Source organism: Euphorbia lathyris, chromosome 5 (genome assembly GCF_963576675.1).
Source record: "Euphorbia lathyris chromosome 5, ddEupLath1.1, whole genome shotgun sequence".
NCBI classification, from domain to species: Eukaryota; Viridiplantae; Streptophyta; class Magnoliopsida; order Malpighiales; family Euphorbiaceae; genus Euphorbia; species Euphorbia lathyris.
Window position 1 is genome coordinate 10,300,508 of NC_088914.1, and position 15,071 is coordinate 10,315,578.

At 36.5% G+C, this 15,071-nt stretch overlaps 2 protein-coding genes across 2 annotated transcripts; both read right to left on the reverse strand.

The window, feature by feature from the left end:
* Positions 1–8: 8 nt before the first annotated feature.
* Positions 9–5,212, reverse strand: LOC136230728 (lysine histidine transporter 2-like). The gene is made up of 7 exons (XM_066019896.1): positions 5,145–5,212; positions 3,591–3,974; positions 1,962–2,355; positions 970–1,075; positions 376–467; positions 203–271; positions 9–107 (listed from the first exon to the last, which is right to left on the reverse strand). The coding sequence occupies exons 1-7, from the start codon at positions 5,195–5,197 to the stop codon at positions 9–11; spliced, it is 1,197 nt and encodes a 398-aa protein (XP_065875968.1). The 5' UTR covers positions 5,198–5,212.
* A 1,458-nt stretch (positions 5,213–6,670) lies between these two features.
* LOC136229582 (uncharacterized) lies at positions 6,671–10,327 on the reverse strand. The gene is made up of 2 exons (XM_066018462.1): positions 9,210–10,327; positions 6,671–8,141 (listed from the first exon to the last, which is right to left on the reverse strand). Exons 1-2 carry the CDS (start codon positions 9,918–9,920, stop codon positions 6,879–6,881), a joined length of 1,974 nt encoding a protein of 657 aa, XP_065874534.1. The 5' UTR covers positions 9,921–10,327; the 3' UTR covers positions 6,671–6,878.
* Between the last annotated feature and the right edge of the window lie 4,744 nt (positions 10,328–15,071).

Genomic DNA, 15,071 nt, shown 5'->3' on the forward strand with positions numbered 1-15,071 from the left:
AAAAATGTTCATGAAAAGAATTCATAACTCTTGGCATTAATAATGATAGATCTCAATCCACCTATAGGAGCTAGTACTGTTAATAAAACACCAAGCACTATGCAAACCTGAAAAATATTAATAAAATCCATATTAATTAAATTAAATTTACTTGTTAAAATAATAATTCAAATAAAAAAAATTATAATTAAAGTAGATTTACCCAATTTATACACCAAGATAAACTGAATCTCCTGGGTTTACGAATGGCAAGCCACATAATGCAAGGTAGCTGTTGAAAAATAAAAATAAAATTTATATATTTTTTTGAAAGAAATTTATTTTTTTGATTATATGGAAAAATTAAAAAATTAAATTGATTAATTAAGTACTTACATAATATGTTGTTGGGGCAAAAGCAAATCCTCCGAAGAATCCGAGTAGACCACCAAAGAATGGAACGCATATTCCAACAAACATTGTAAATGCTACAATCAAAGATTAATTAATAAACGTAACGTTAAAAAAAATATTGAGTTAGGGAAAAAATATAATTAAAAAATATCGGTTTTTACGTTTCAGCAATTTCGGGAGTTAATAAGTTATCCTAAGTAAGTTTAAGGATCGGTAGATCATTTCCAAAGTTAGAGGGTAGTCGGCTTTTATAGCCAACTTAGAGATGTTGCATACACGGATAGAGGGACAAGGGTTCACGAAGAGTTCATCGACCTCTAAGGAGAAAAAGAAATTAAAACTAAATTTATTGTTTCCATTAGTACTTCATTTTACTTAGAATCTGTAACGAGATGAAATCTCGAATGGAATTTTTGTCGTTGATGCTTAGTCAAATAAAAATCTATAATTTTCAACATATCTCCATCTATTAACCCGTTGAGTATTTGTTTCTCGCTCCGCCTTGCGTATTAGGCTAATGGAAAGATAATAAAAAACATTAGAAGATAAAATAATATTAAAGTGAAAAATGCGTACCGACGTAAATAGAACGAGTAATGAATCGGAGCCTAAAACAAGGTTTGAAATCCAATTTTTTGACCAATAAAGTTTCTAGCATGTCGAACACTGGCATAGCATAAATCTGCAATAAAAAATCGAATATTTCAGCATACTTTTTTTAAGATCGTAAAACTCGACTAAGCTTTATTGTTTTTCTTAGATCTAATACCTAATTACATGCATAAACTTATCACTTTTTACTCTTTAACACCCTGAACTTATCACGCATCTAAATTTGTTAATTTTTGAAATCTAATACCCTTATTTGCTAATTTGACATACTTCAAGTTGACATAGCACCACTATGTCAAATTTCCATCTGAACATGTTTCATGTCATGTCAAGCAAATATGAGTATCGGAAGTTCGGGTTTGTGATAGATCTAAGTAAAAGTTCAGGATGCTAAACAACAGGGACAAGTTTAGATGTGTAATTATATATCTAAGGGGATACAACACAAATTTAGGCTTACAGTTATTGGAGGAGAGCAGATTCAACGTCCATATAGAAAACAGTGCAATCTCAAGAACATTTACCAGACGATGCATTTCAAGCCTTATAACGCAAGATGTGTTTTTTTTCCATATGCAATTTCATGCTTTGACCACCCTTCAACCTCCACCATTCTGGCCACTTACTTGAAATTGCACCATTTGGTAAACGTTAGGCATAAGATTGCACTGTTTTGTAGGTGGAGGCTAAATTTGTTCTGTTGAATAACCACATTATCTTAGTATTAGTCCTTCTCGTTTACCAGACAATGCAATTTCAAGCCTTAGTAATGGAAGATGGGTTTCCATAAGCAATTTCATGCTTTGACCACCCTCCAACCTCCAGCGTTTTGGCCACCTAATAAGACTTGAAATTGCAGCATCTGGTAAACATTAGGCATAAGATTTTTGTACGTGTAGACTAAACCCGTTCTCCCCGAACAACCGCATTATCTCCGTACTAATCCTTTTCATTACCTGATAGCTTCCAATGACATGAACAACAACAAACAAGTTAGCCATAGCAATAAGCCAAACAGGTTTTTCCAAAGAGATGAGAATGTTGTCTTCCACAGCATTACCAAAGTACCAATAACCAACCAAAGCAACAGGGAAATAGCAAATGGCAACAACAGTGTATGCAACAATTACTCCTTTCCACATAGGTATCTTTGAAGGTACTTCAGGTGTTGATGGTATTGTTGCTTGGATTTCTAGTACAACATTGTGTCCTGCATATGCAAATGCTACATCTCCTAATGCACTTAAGAAGTTGAATACTGCCCCTGTTGTTGTGCTTGCTTTGCTCCCATAATCTGCCTTTGGTGGTATCCCCTTGTGGAGGGTTGCTGCCCATGCTATTGTTGAGTAACTGCAGTTTTTCTTGTCGTTAGTGTTCGTTTTCAATATCAAATTAAGGATTCTCTATGTCAAATGGAGGACCTCCCATACATATTTTGTCAGGTATAATATAGACCCACATATATTATCTCACTATTTTAATTATTAAGCGGAGTCACAATACACGTGTCCAAATGTGAATTGAGGGTCCTCCAAATGACATAGAAGACCAGGTGTTTAATATAAGAATTTCAAATTAAGACTACATATTTCGGGAAGTGTAGTTATACTCGTATTTTAGTCTCATAGTTTGCACTAGTTTGGCTGTCCTTTATTACCGATCAATTTCTATTCAATCGGTAATTTCCGATAGATTTACTGATGAAGTTCTTGAATAAGGGTGAAATTGAGCTAGAAAAAGCTTTAAGGGTATAATAGCACTTCTCCAAATACATCAAGGGTATTTCTTTATAAACGTAGACCTAACTCATCCTAGAAGACTGCTCGAAAAGAAAAATATTAACTCATGTATATAATTAGTCGTATGGTTCACTAATTAAGCAATATGAGATACTTAAGGCACCAGTCTTACAACCAGCACCGTCTAGAGCATAACCGAAAACAATATCTCAACACTAAAAATATATTTATATAAAGTCATATGGCTCATGAACCAAGCGATGTGAGATATTTAAAATAATAGCCGATTCAAAAGCAGTTGAAGGCAAAAGCCGTGGGATTTACTTTTAACCGCGTTCAGAATTAATAGGACAATTAGATGTATATCAAATTAAAATTTTGTCCTTAAATATAGGAGTATCTTAAAAATAGAGGTAAAAGTCAAATTTGCCCCTAAAATTATTGAAAAACTTCAATTTTACCCTTATCGTACAAGATAACTCAATTTTGCCCTTACAGTAGAAATACTAACTCAATTTTACCCCTTCCAAAGGATTTATATTGCTAATTTTCAACATTTACATAGAAAAGGGTAAAATTGAGCTAAAAATAAGGATAAAGGTCAATTTCACCCTTAAAATTAATGAAAATTCTCAATTTTGCCCTTATAATAGAAATATTAACTCAATTTTACCCCTTTCGGAAGTATACTATAGCTAATTTTTGTCAATATTTACATAGAAAAGGGTAAAATTGAACTTAAAAATAAGGGTAAAGGTCAATTTCACCCTTACAACTATTGAAAAGGTTCAATTTTACCCTTATCACAAGACTAATTTTGATTTAAACAAGGTGAAGTGATGTTACCTCAAGGACATAACAGCAGCAGCCAAGGAGACAATAGTGATGGAATTGAAGTTAGGAAGATGAGACAAAACAAAGTGACTAGTAGCAAAAATCATGATGAAATAAGTAGTTCTAATATTTTTACAATTGGGGCAAACCACATCATGAAACTTCTTCAATGATTTTCCACCAGTAACCATATAAACAATGTTAACTCCAACTTCAACAATCAATTGCTGTGGAACCACAATCCACAGGCCTAATTTCTCCCCAAATGCATGCTGCCCCAGCTCATGGTACCTGTCGAACCGCTTTCCGGGTACCATTTCATGCATTTCAACCATCTGCCACAGTGTGTAGAGTGTGATCACCCATGACAGCACCAGTATAGCCACTCCTGGACCCCTGCAGACATTGATCAAGTGTTTTCAAGGCTAAAAGATTGTAACTTTTGTTTAAAACGGTGTCGAATTGATCGGGAAATGGACCCTATATATGTATAATCCTTGTATGGACCCTAGCCTAGATATGTATAATCGTAGTATAAAGATATATGAAAGTCCCAGACGAAGGATATTACGATAGTAGACGAAAATCCCTAAATAGTCAATAATATTGACTATTTAGGGATTTTCATCTACTATAGCTGAGACTTTCATATATCGAATTGATCGGGAAATGGACCCTAAATATATGTATAATCCTTGTATGGACCCTAGATATGTATAATCGTAGTATAAAGATATATGAAAGTCTCAAACGAAGGATGGTATTGATAGTAGATGAAGATCCCTAGATAGGCAATAAGATCTGAATCTTATTGACTATTCAAGTGTTTTCTGTCGGAGATTGATATAAAATCTATGATTAGGTCTTAACTATCAGCTTGAACTTTTAGTTAAAACGGTTTCATGATATGGTATCAGAGCCTCTAGGACCAAACCGTTGAGGGTTGGAGCCTTGGCAACCTCATTAATGTGTGGAATTAAAAACACATGGCGGTATGAGCCTGTGCTGTGCACTCTGCAAGTCCAAGAGACATTTGCGTGTGAGGGTGTGTCAAAGATGATATAAGATCTATGATTGGGATTTAACTATCAGCTTGAGCTTTTAGTTAAAACGGTTCTACGACATTTTCAAGGATGAGCATGTGTTATACACGCTGTAAGCCCAAAGGGCATTTGCTTGTGGGGAGTGTGTCAGAGCCTGTGTTGTGCACGCTGCAAGTCCAATGGGCATTTGCGTGTGGAGTTGTGTTAGAGATTGATATAAGATCTATGATCGGGCCTTAACTATCAGCTTGAACTTTTAGTTAAAACGGTTCATGAAATTTTCAAGGATGAGCCTGTGTTGTGCACGCTGCAAGCCCAAGGGGCATTTGCGTGTGGGGGTGTGGGAGCCTGTGTTGTGCATGCTGCAAACCCAATGGGCATTTGTGTGTGGAAGTGTGTCAGAAATTGATATAAGATGCCTTAACTATCGGGCTTGAGCTTTTAGTTAAAACCGTTGTATGACATTTTCAAGGTTAAAAGATTGAAACGGTGTCGAATTGATCGAAAAACGGAAGAAAAATACCATCCAAGTGAAGCCATGGCATAGGGGAGGCTGAGAACACCAGCACCAACCATAGCAGTGACATTGTGGAAGGCAGAATACCACCATTTTGCATTCCTTGATGATGTTACTGGAAGCCAATCATCTATGGCCTTCTGTTTTGCAATTTCTTCTTTACTTTTACTGCTCATCTTTCAAAGGTGTTTCTGATACAAATTGTTTTTTTTTTTCTTTGATTGATTCAATTTACTGATGTGAAATTGGGGGAAGTTAATAGTTTTTGAGTGGAGATTTGAGTGGATCTTGGAAATGCTATATAATTAGTATGTTTAAGTAGTTAACAAGGATAATGTGACAGTTGGTAGTTGATGCTCCTATTTCTCTTCAAACTCTTTGAATTTTTAATCCTTGGGCTCACATTAGTGTCAGTAATTGGTGAAATGACTAACTTGCCCTCATCATGATTGGTGAGTTGAAGAATGAGAAGGGGTTTTTATGTACATTTGGACTCAAAATTTTAGCAGCAAGAAAGAATCAATATTTTGATCTGAAAGTTAGACTGAACAGAATCTGAAAGTGGGAGAGGTTTTCTGTTATGGTGCCACATAAGATTGATTCTTTCTTCATCAATATTGTTGCCACGTGTCAACCATGACGTGGCAGGACAAAAATGTATATTTTAGAGACTACTGGCATGTAAATGCATACTTTAGTGATCTTTGTTGCCTCTGGCTATTTTCTTTACATTTTTTCATAATATCACGAGGTGGACACATGACAGAATCTAAAGGGGAAAAGTTTTCGGTTATGGCCACGTAAAATTCTTTATCAACATTTTTACCACGTGTCAACCATGACGTGGCAGTACAAAAAGATATATATTTTTACCGGCATGTGAATGCATACTTCACTGATCTTCATTACATCTAACTATTTTCTTTACATTTTTCATAATGTCACTCGATGGACACATGATAGAAGGGGAGAGGTTTTCCGTTATGGCCACATAAGATTCTTCATCAACATTTTTGCCACGTGTCAACCATGACATGACAATATAAAAAATATATATATTAGGGACTACCGACAGAAACGTAAATGCAAACTTCAGTGATCTTCATTGCATCTAGTTATCTTTTTTACATTTTTCATAATGTCACGTGGTGGACACGTGACAGAATCCGAAGAGGAGAGGTTTTTTGTTATGGCCACATTAGATTCTTTATCAACATTTTGCCACGTGTTAACAATGACATGACAATACAAAAAATATATATATTAGAGACTACCGCCACATAAATGCAAACTTCAAATCTTCGTTGCATCGGGCTATTTTCTTTTCATTTTTCATAATGCCACGCTGTGTAGAAGTGACAAAATGTTGATGAAGAATCTTATGTGGTAATGAGCTGACAAGTAGAACTTTGAGTTAATTCCCCACGTTACCTTTTCGGTCATACTTACTTTATTGACACCGAAATGAAACTTTAGTGATTTTATTGACACAAAATTTACGTTAGTGACCACAAGCACAAAAGCATCGCGGGTGCATTTGAACCGTTATCATATTGACATGAAACTCTTTCAGAATTCCTTTCTAACCTTATATACATTTCTAAAACAAAATACTATAAATGGTATGCATTTTATTCCACACATACAATATCAAACATGAAATGTAAAACAAAAAACAAAAAGAACATTTCTGATTGTTCATCAAAATTCTCCTATTTTACCTTTTTACAATGAACTCAATCAAGCAACTAGAGAAGTGGAATGTTTGAACCTCTGATCTTGCCGTGCGCACGGATTTTCAACCGCCAGACCTTGTGCACCGAAACACAAGTACTGATTCATCAGCTTCTTATTGAAAGATGGTTGTTTATGCTTCAAAGACGGACTCGGTTTCAACGGTCCTGCAATATCAATACGCCTTTCCTTTCTATTGTCCATCGAAGCAGGCGACGCCATTGATGATGCGGAGCGAGGACTCGAAGATGATTCAGCTCGAGATGCGAATTGTGGCATTGCCTGAATCACACCTTGAGTTAGCCCTGCAGTAAACTTTCTTCTGGTTAATGGACTTGGAAGACCGTTTCGAAAAGAAAGTACCCTTCTGTTAGTAGAAAAAGATGCTAGTTTTGAGAATTTCTGCCTCAGTGGAACCGGACGGTCTTCCCGGGATAAACTGAATGAGTCTAAAGAGTAATCGTCTGCCAACTCGGTTTTTTTCTCTTTCTTTCTCGGCCATTGCAGCAAGGACTTTAGGCGCCTGGCCGCGGTGTTCACAGACGATGACTTGTTCAACGAGTTAGGTGTGTTGAATTCACTTACTTCACTCAAACATGTGCTGTAATCCATGCTTGTTAGCTCACAACTATCTTCGGATGCATTTTCGATCCCGGTGTACAAGAATATCTCAGCATCAGGAATTCTGAAAGATGTGCCAGGACTCATTCCTATGCCCTGCCCTCTTAACTGGGAAGCAATAGCACTTAGAGCCGTACTATCGCGACAATCGGAGATCCCTCCAGCTGAAATCAACTGCTTGATCAAGATTTCGGATGATGCTGTTCTAGGCCTTTGCTTGAGGAGATCTAATGGAGTCATTCCGTCAACATCACGAATGTTCAAATCGATTGATGGCACAGTCATGAGAAGTTCTACGAGATTCGATTGAATGTTCTCGATGACAGCTATGTGAAGAGCTGTTTTTCCTTCATTATTCGTCACGTTGATGATATGTTGGATGTTCACAGTCTTGCCATTCACTAGGTTCTTCATGAGCTCAATCTGCCTATCCACTCTCCGAAAGCCAGGGGTTCGGAAACCTGAGACTGCCATATGGAGAAAAGTATCCCCGTAGTTGTTTGCGACAGAGATCAGCGATGGAGATGCTTGTATTAGAAGTTCTGCCACAGATAAGTAACCCCGATAAGCAGCTACGTGCAACGCTGTGTTTCCTTGGTAATCCGCGCAGGCGATGAAATTGAAGGATCCTATTAGAGCCTTCACTACCTGAATGAGTAAGATGATCATTGTCATTATCAAAAAGTTTCAACATAAAATGCCATTGCTCCATGAATGGTCAAAATGCCAACAGAAAGAAAATGAGAAGTTCTTGACATCCCGCCCTTCACGCGGTCCATTTAACCAAGTGGACTGATTGGATACTCTACACGACTGATCGAGTGTGTTTGACACACCTTCACAAGTATTAAGCCGCCAATCCACATTCCTTCTAATACTAACTTAGACATCGGAATGCAGACGCTGAGTTTGGTCACTGACTCAGGCCTAACTTCATTATCTTGTAGGTAAGCATAAAGGAATCTCACTGACTCAGCCCTTCCTTGACATCACAATGACAAACTAATACACATTTCAAGCAAGAAAAAAGAAATGACAATCTATGTTGCACGAAAACAGAAACAGAAACGGAAATGGACACCAGGAAAAGTTATTTCTAAGAAAATTTAGCTAGGAAACGGACACGAAACAGAAAATGCCAGTGAAGAAGAGTTTCAGTGCAACATAAATGACAAGCATAAGGTAGCCAGCCACAATGGTAAAAACTCTAGCCGAAAGGATCTCTAATCGCTTAAACTAGGTATCCAGTTTTAATACTAGAGTTTGCACCCGACTTTAACTGATAGATCGGCCACCTAAATTCATAAGATTCATGGATGAATCTAGGGGTCGGGAAGGAGCTTGAGCATCACTAGTCATGGAAAAACTCCATTGAACTTGTGTACAACAACAACAAAGCCTTAGTCCCAAAATGATTAGGGATCGACTAACATAAACCGTCATAATAAATTGTAAAATCATATTGTGTCAGTGATATAAATTCTCTCTCTCCACTCCGTCCTATCCACTGTCCTATTTTCCTCCATCTCCGATAAACTAATCACTCTCAATCACCCTCTTCCAAGTTTGCTTCGGCCTTCCCCTACCCTCACAATTGCATCCTTTTACATGACTAAACCACCTTAGCCGATTTAATTTTTTAAGGTAAAAACATCCCCAAAAAAAAATCCAATTAAACATTCATAGACACAAGAAAGAATGCTAAGGTCATCATACCTCAACCTGCCCTCTACCAGAGGCAGTATGTAAAACAGTAGACCCTTGAGCATCTCTGTAAGCAAACTCATCACAAAAATCCCCCAAAAGCTCTTTAAGAATCTCCAAATTTCCACCTCTAGCAGCAGCATGAACTGCTCTATTCATCATTTCCTGCTTAAAATAAGAATGACTTCCACTTCCACTTCCACTTCCATTCTGATTCTGCTCCTCCCCAATTTCTTGCCTCAAAAATGAGAAATCAAGCAGCATTCTAAAAACATCAGACTTCTTACTCCTAGCTGCAGCATAAAGAATATCAGTAACACCATATTCACCTTCACCAAACACAAGAAGAGGGTCTCTCTCTAACAAACCCTTAATGAATTCCACATCTCCAGCTGATGCAGCAGTGTACAAGAGCCAACCTCCATAGCCAGCTCTGATAAGGGAATTATGACCTTTATTTGTTTCACAGGCGAGGAGTAGTTTTTTGGCTACCAGAGCTCTGCAATTGGCAACATCATTGAACTGTTCATCATCATCCCACACCGTTTCAAGGCGGCGAATTCTGCGGAGTGAAGTGAGCTTGATGAGGAGATTTGGATCAAGATGGAGTAGCTCTCTTACTAAATCATAATGACCATTTGCTGCTGCAAAATCAATTGGGGATGCATACCACCATTGATCTCCTGTACTTTCCCAGCGCAGAGGGAAGTATGAAGGAGGCATTTTGGGGGTAATTGATTGGTAGCAAAATTGCAGAGAACCCAGTTCAGGTTTTCATGGAATTGAAGAAGAGTTGATGAAATTAGAGCAAGATATGCTAATTACAAAGTTAAAAGAGGAAAAATTGGAACTTTTCTCCATGGGGAAGTTGTGGGGAAGTTGCAAGAACAAGAATCTTGGAATTTAGGCAAAAAGAAGAATCATGGGGAGAGAAGGAAAAGGAAAGAAATCAAAGAGAAAGATTGATCATCATAACGGAGGGGATAAAAAGAGGGTAGAAAAACAGTGGAGGCTAAAAAGATATAGTAAGAGAGAGAGAGATAACAGCCTTTCAACAGAAAGTTGAGAGAAGATAACAAAAGGAGGAGAAGGATCACAGAATAGTGGATTTTTAGTTAAGGTTCTTATGGTGGAGATTGAAAAGACTTACACTTTGTATTCCTTACTCCATTCACTCAAAATTCTCAATTAAATATTTAAAAGGCTTAATACATCATTTGCTCATTCAACTTGTTCAAAATGGTTGATTGACCCTCTAAACTTTTAAAGTGTTTTAATAGTCCCATGAACTTGCATAAAATATTCAGTTAGTCCTCTGAATTTGTATAAAATGTAATCAATTAATTATTCGGTTGTAAAAAAATAAGTTAAATGCGGAAGATATGTTGCACGCATCTTAAAAAAGTAAAACGACCAAGATCGGAGTATGTGATTATAATATTAGAGAAGAAAATGTTTTATAGTTGAATAGGTAAGAAATTCTTTTTTAACATATTTTAATCTATTTTGTGAAGTATGTAATAACATTTTAAGGTACGTGTATCATATCTTCCGCATTTGACTCACTATTTTACAACCGAATGATTAATTGATTACATTTTCGCAAGTTCAATGGGTTAACTGAACATTTTGGCCCTGTTTGGTAAAGAGCGTTTTGAGATAAAAATAGCGGTTTTGACCAACTTTAGAGGTTTAACCACTGAAACCGCTAATTGGAGTGTTTGGTGGAGAGAGGTTTGGGAGAGAGTTTTGGGATGAAAACGCTAATTTAGAAAAAACTCTTAAAAGGAGCTTTTTCAATTAGCGTTTTGCAATATTAAAATTAATGGACTTTTTTAACCCTAATAGATAGACTCACTCTTCTCCTGCGCCAAAATTAATGCCCTTATTCGTCTTTTTGCACAAACCGCTATTATCAATCAGCTAATTTTTACCAAACAGGTCTACACAAACAGCTAATCAAATCAGCTAGTCAAATCAGCTAATGTAATCAGCTAACAGCTAATGTAATCAGCTAACAGCTAACAGCTAATTCCCAAACAGGGCCTTTATGCAAGTTCATGGGACTGTCATGACACTTTAAAAGTTCAGGGGACCAATCAACTATTTTTGACAAGTTCATAAGACAAATGATGTATTAAGCCTATTTAAAATTTAACTATCCAACAAAGTAGCCATCCTCCAACGGGTAGAGTATTCGGAAAGCAATACACCCGATAGATCAATTGATACTATTACTATATGTATATACAGGAATATTCACATGGACCTTAACGAATCTCTATCTTAGGATTCTAATAAGCCTAAATTTAATGGTGAATGATCAAATACTGTATGGTCATTAAGGTCCACGTAATCAAAACCGTATGTGTATATATTTTTCTTTACACCAATCATTTTAAAATAGTAGTATATAAAACTATTTTTTATTGATCAGATATATTATTTCTTGACTACACTGAAATTTCCCTCTAGTACTTTAGTCTTGAGTATTACAATTTAGGAAAAACACAAATAAAATTTGGGTGGTCTCATCAATTTGCAAGTAAGACATGTACCTTTTTCTCGCAACAAAAAAAACATGTGTTTTATAAAGTTGGTAAACAAATGGATTTGACATCGTTTGATATGTCAGCAAGTCAATATATCATGATAACAAGATATAAGTCAGTAAAAATTCAAATTTCAATGTGCAACGTAAGCAGAGTCAACGTGTCACATCATCAAAGTAAATTTGTCATGTTATTAAAAACTAACATCATACTAAAGAAAATTGCTAACTTTGTAAAACACACGTTTTTAAAAAAAAAATATATATTATATTTCTTCTATTTACAAGTCGAAAAAACCAAGAACTTTTTTTATTTACTTTTTCCTAAATTTTTTATCCTTCCTATAATTACCCATTTAAGATTGTTCACTATGTTAATCTTCTTCACTTTTCTTCTTAAAGTGCATTTTTTACACAACTATATCTTCATTGAATCTTATCAATTTTTATGGATCAATATACTTCGTTCTTTTGTTAAATGTATATGGTTTTGCTATCACAATTATAATATACAATTTTTTGCTCTGTTGCAAGTTCATTAAGCAAAATTTTCAATATTACTTCAAACAATATCATGTACTCCCCTCTCTAGTTGACGACGCAACTATAGGTTGTAGAAAGCTTTACAGCTAATAATAGTATCACAAAGGATAAAAAACAGAACTCGTCGATGATCTTCTCTTATCAAAATCCCTTGCATAATTGTCAGAATAGTCAACCAAACTATTATAAGATTTTATTCAAGAAAATAATGAGAACTTCCACGCAGATACCTCAATATCCACTTCATCACTTTCCAGTGCGCCTTTTTAGGACATGATATATACTGAATAACCACACTAATCACTTGAACCAGATCTGGATGAGTATATACCATAACATACATCATGTTGCCGATGATGTTACATTAGGTTGTGATTAGTCATACTACGATTCATGTAGAGGAAGATGAATGACATATATGAGATTTGTCCATCTAAATATGAGAGCTACATCATTGGCCTCCTCGATAAGTGAGACTTAGAAATTCATGACCAAGCTCAAATAAATTAATAGAGATATCAATTGATTTGTTTTATATGGTTTAATAGTATAAATGTGACAATGATCATGCCTTATATTCAATCTAGATATCAAAATATAAAGAGATTATGACGTAACCAATGAAATATTTTATATTGGAATTGTCTCCTTCATATAAATTGGCCAGTCATAATATCTTGGTAGAAACCGCTTATGACTTGTAGAATAAAATGGTGTTTGTCTTACTGCCAGTTTTATATGAACCTACAAGGTCACAAACAAAGAACGAATTAATATGTTATAGACAATCTTTTAAGGGCGTTTGAAAAATACGATAAAAAATGGATTACGAAAAAAACACTGCCTTAGGAAGTCAAAGCCAATTGTTTCCCATTCAAAAGCCAACTTCTAGAGAGAACTAAATTGAATCTCGATGTTTCTCATGTGGAGTGATAGCGCGACGCCTAGTGGTAGAGTTTCTTACGACGAAATGTATATATTATGAGTGCGGACTCTATATCTATGGATGTGATCTTTATAAATTGCTCTTAACTCTACTAGACGCTACGACTACTTAGGGGCAAGTGTACCCCGTCCTATCAAGTAATAATCCGGTTAAGACCGGGTATCGAATCCACGGGATTTATAATTGCAAGTATTAGACGACTCGGTTTTATACGTTATTTAAGCGGTGAATACTTTGAGTTGGTGTGGGACGCAACTACAAACTACTCCTAACCTATTGGTGAGACAAATTTATGTAACGGAAAACTCCACGGAATGATATGGGTGACGATAAGTTATAAATATAATATGCAACAACTCCGAATATATTCGGTTGACGATTTACTCTTGCAAAGACGACTACGTGTAGTTTGACCGATCCGTGAAGTACTTAGACTATGTGGTTCATAGTTAAGGCGTGTCTAATGCTAGGGGTCAGAAACTAGGGCCCGTAAGTTCTGTGGCTTGTCAATTCCTACGGTTTCCGGTTTGTCACTTCCGGTAAGGCAACACCTATATGAATTACGAGTATCAAAACAAGTAATAAACATCAACACGTATATAGAAACGGAAATTGCAAATCATATATTATAAATGTGGAAAGCATAAATGAGGAATACAACCAAGCCTAGTACATAGGAAGAGTGCAAGCTAATTAGCAAGCGAAGAGGGAAGAATCGGCCCTCGGAACTAGCCAACCGGACTCAAGGATGTCTCTTAGGACTTGGAGGTGGAACTCTCGAGCTTGGTGATGGTGATGGAGCGGAACGTTGATGGAACGCCGAAATAACCGAACAAGCTCTCAAGGTGGGAGAGTTTTATTACATAAAACTGAATCTTAGAACCAAAACTATACAACAACTATCTAAAAGAAGTAAAATGTAGCTATGTTCAAGGTAAGGTAAAAGTGTAGTAGAGGTAGAAGGTGATGTAGAAGCTGTCTAAATGAGTGCTAGTCACTCTTATTTATACATCAAGCTAGGGACACAAATGTAACTTCACAAGGCGCAAGTATGGAGCAACATCATTGAGTGCAGAAATCCCATAATACGCCCCGCGTATGGTGATACACGCCCCGCGTATATGCCCATTCCGTCAGAAATCTCCTGCATGTGGACCAATTCCGTGTCTAATTGTCTCAAACACGCCCTGCGTAGCTGAAGTACGCCCCGCGTGTTTGAGTCTCTGAAGTTTTATTGCTTGAATTGGAGCTTTTACGCCGTGCGTAGCTGAAGTACGCCCCGCGTATGGAGAGTTGACTCCGGGAGACAATGCAGTCTGACTTTCAGGATTAGGCCAATTATTTCCGACATGTGTCATACGCCCCGCGTAGGGTGGCATACGCCCTGCGTATGCTGAGTCAGTTCTACGTGGTGTTTGCGGATAAGGCAATTATTTCTGACACCGTGTTTTACGCCCCGCATAAGGGATGATACGCCCCGCGTATGGAGTGGATTTTTGCTCCTTTCTCGTACCTGAAATACAAATCTTGCGAGCCGAGTTAGCTTGACGTTTTTTTATTTCCTAAACTAATCAAAAATACGGAAAATTAACTGAAAGTTCAAAATCTATTTTTATTTCTTTATTTTATCAAAATGTTTTATTTTTGTAATTAAACTTATTTATTTTACCCGAAATCAACCCGTAAATCACGCTAAAAGATAGGGGTAAAATACCCCTATCAAACCTCCTCGGACTTTAAAGTTTTACTTGTCCTCAAGTAAAAGAAATCGAAAGACAAGGGATTGAGAAAATTAAGAAACAAACCGAAGGTTGGTTTTGCCAAGTGCGTGATT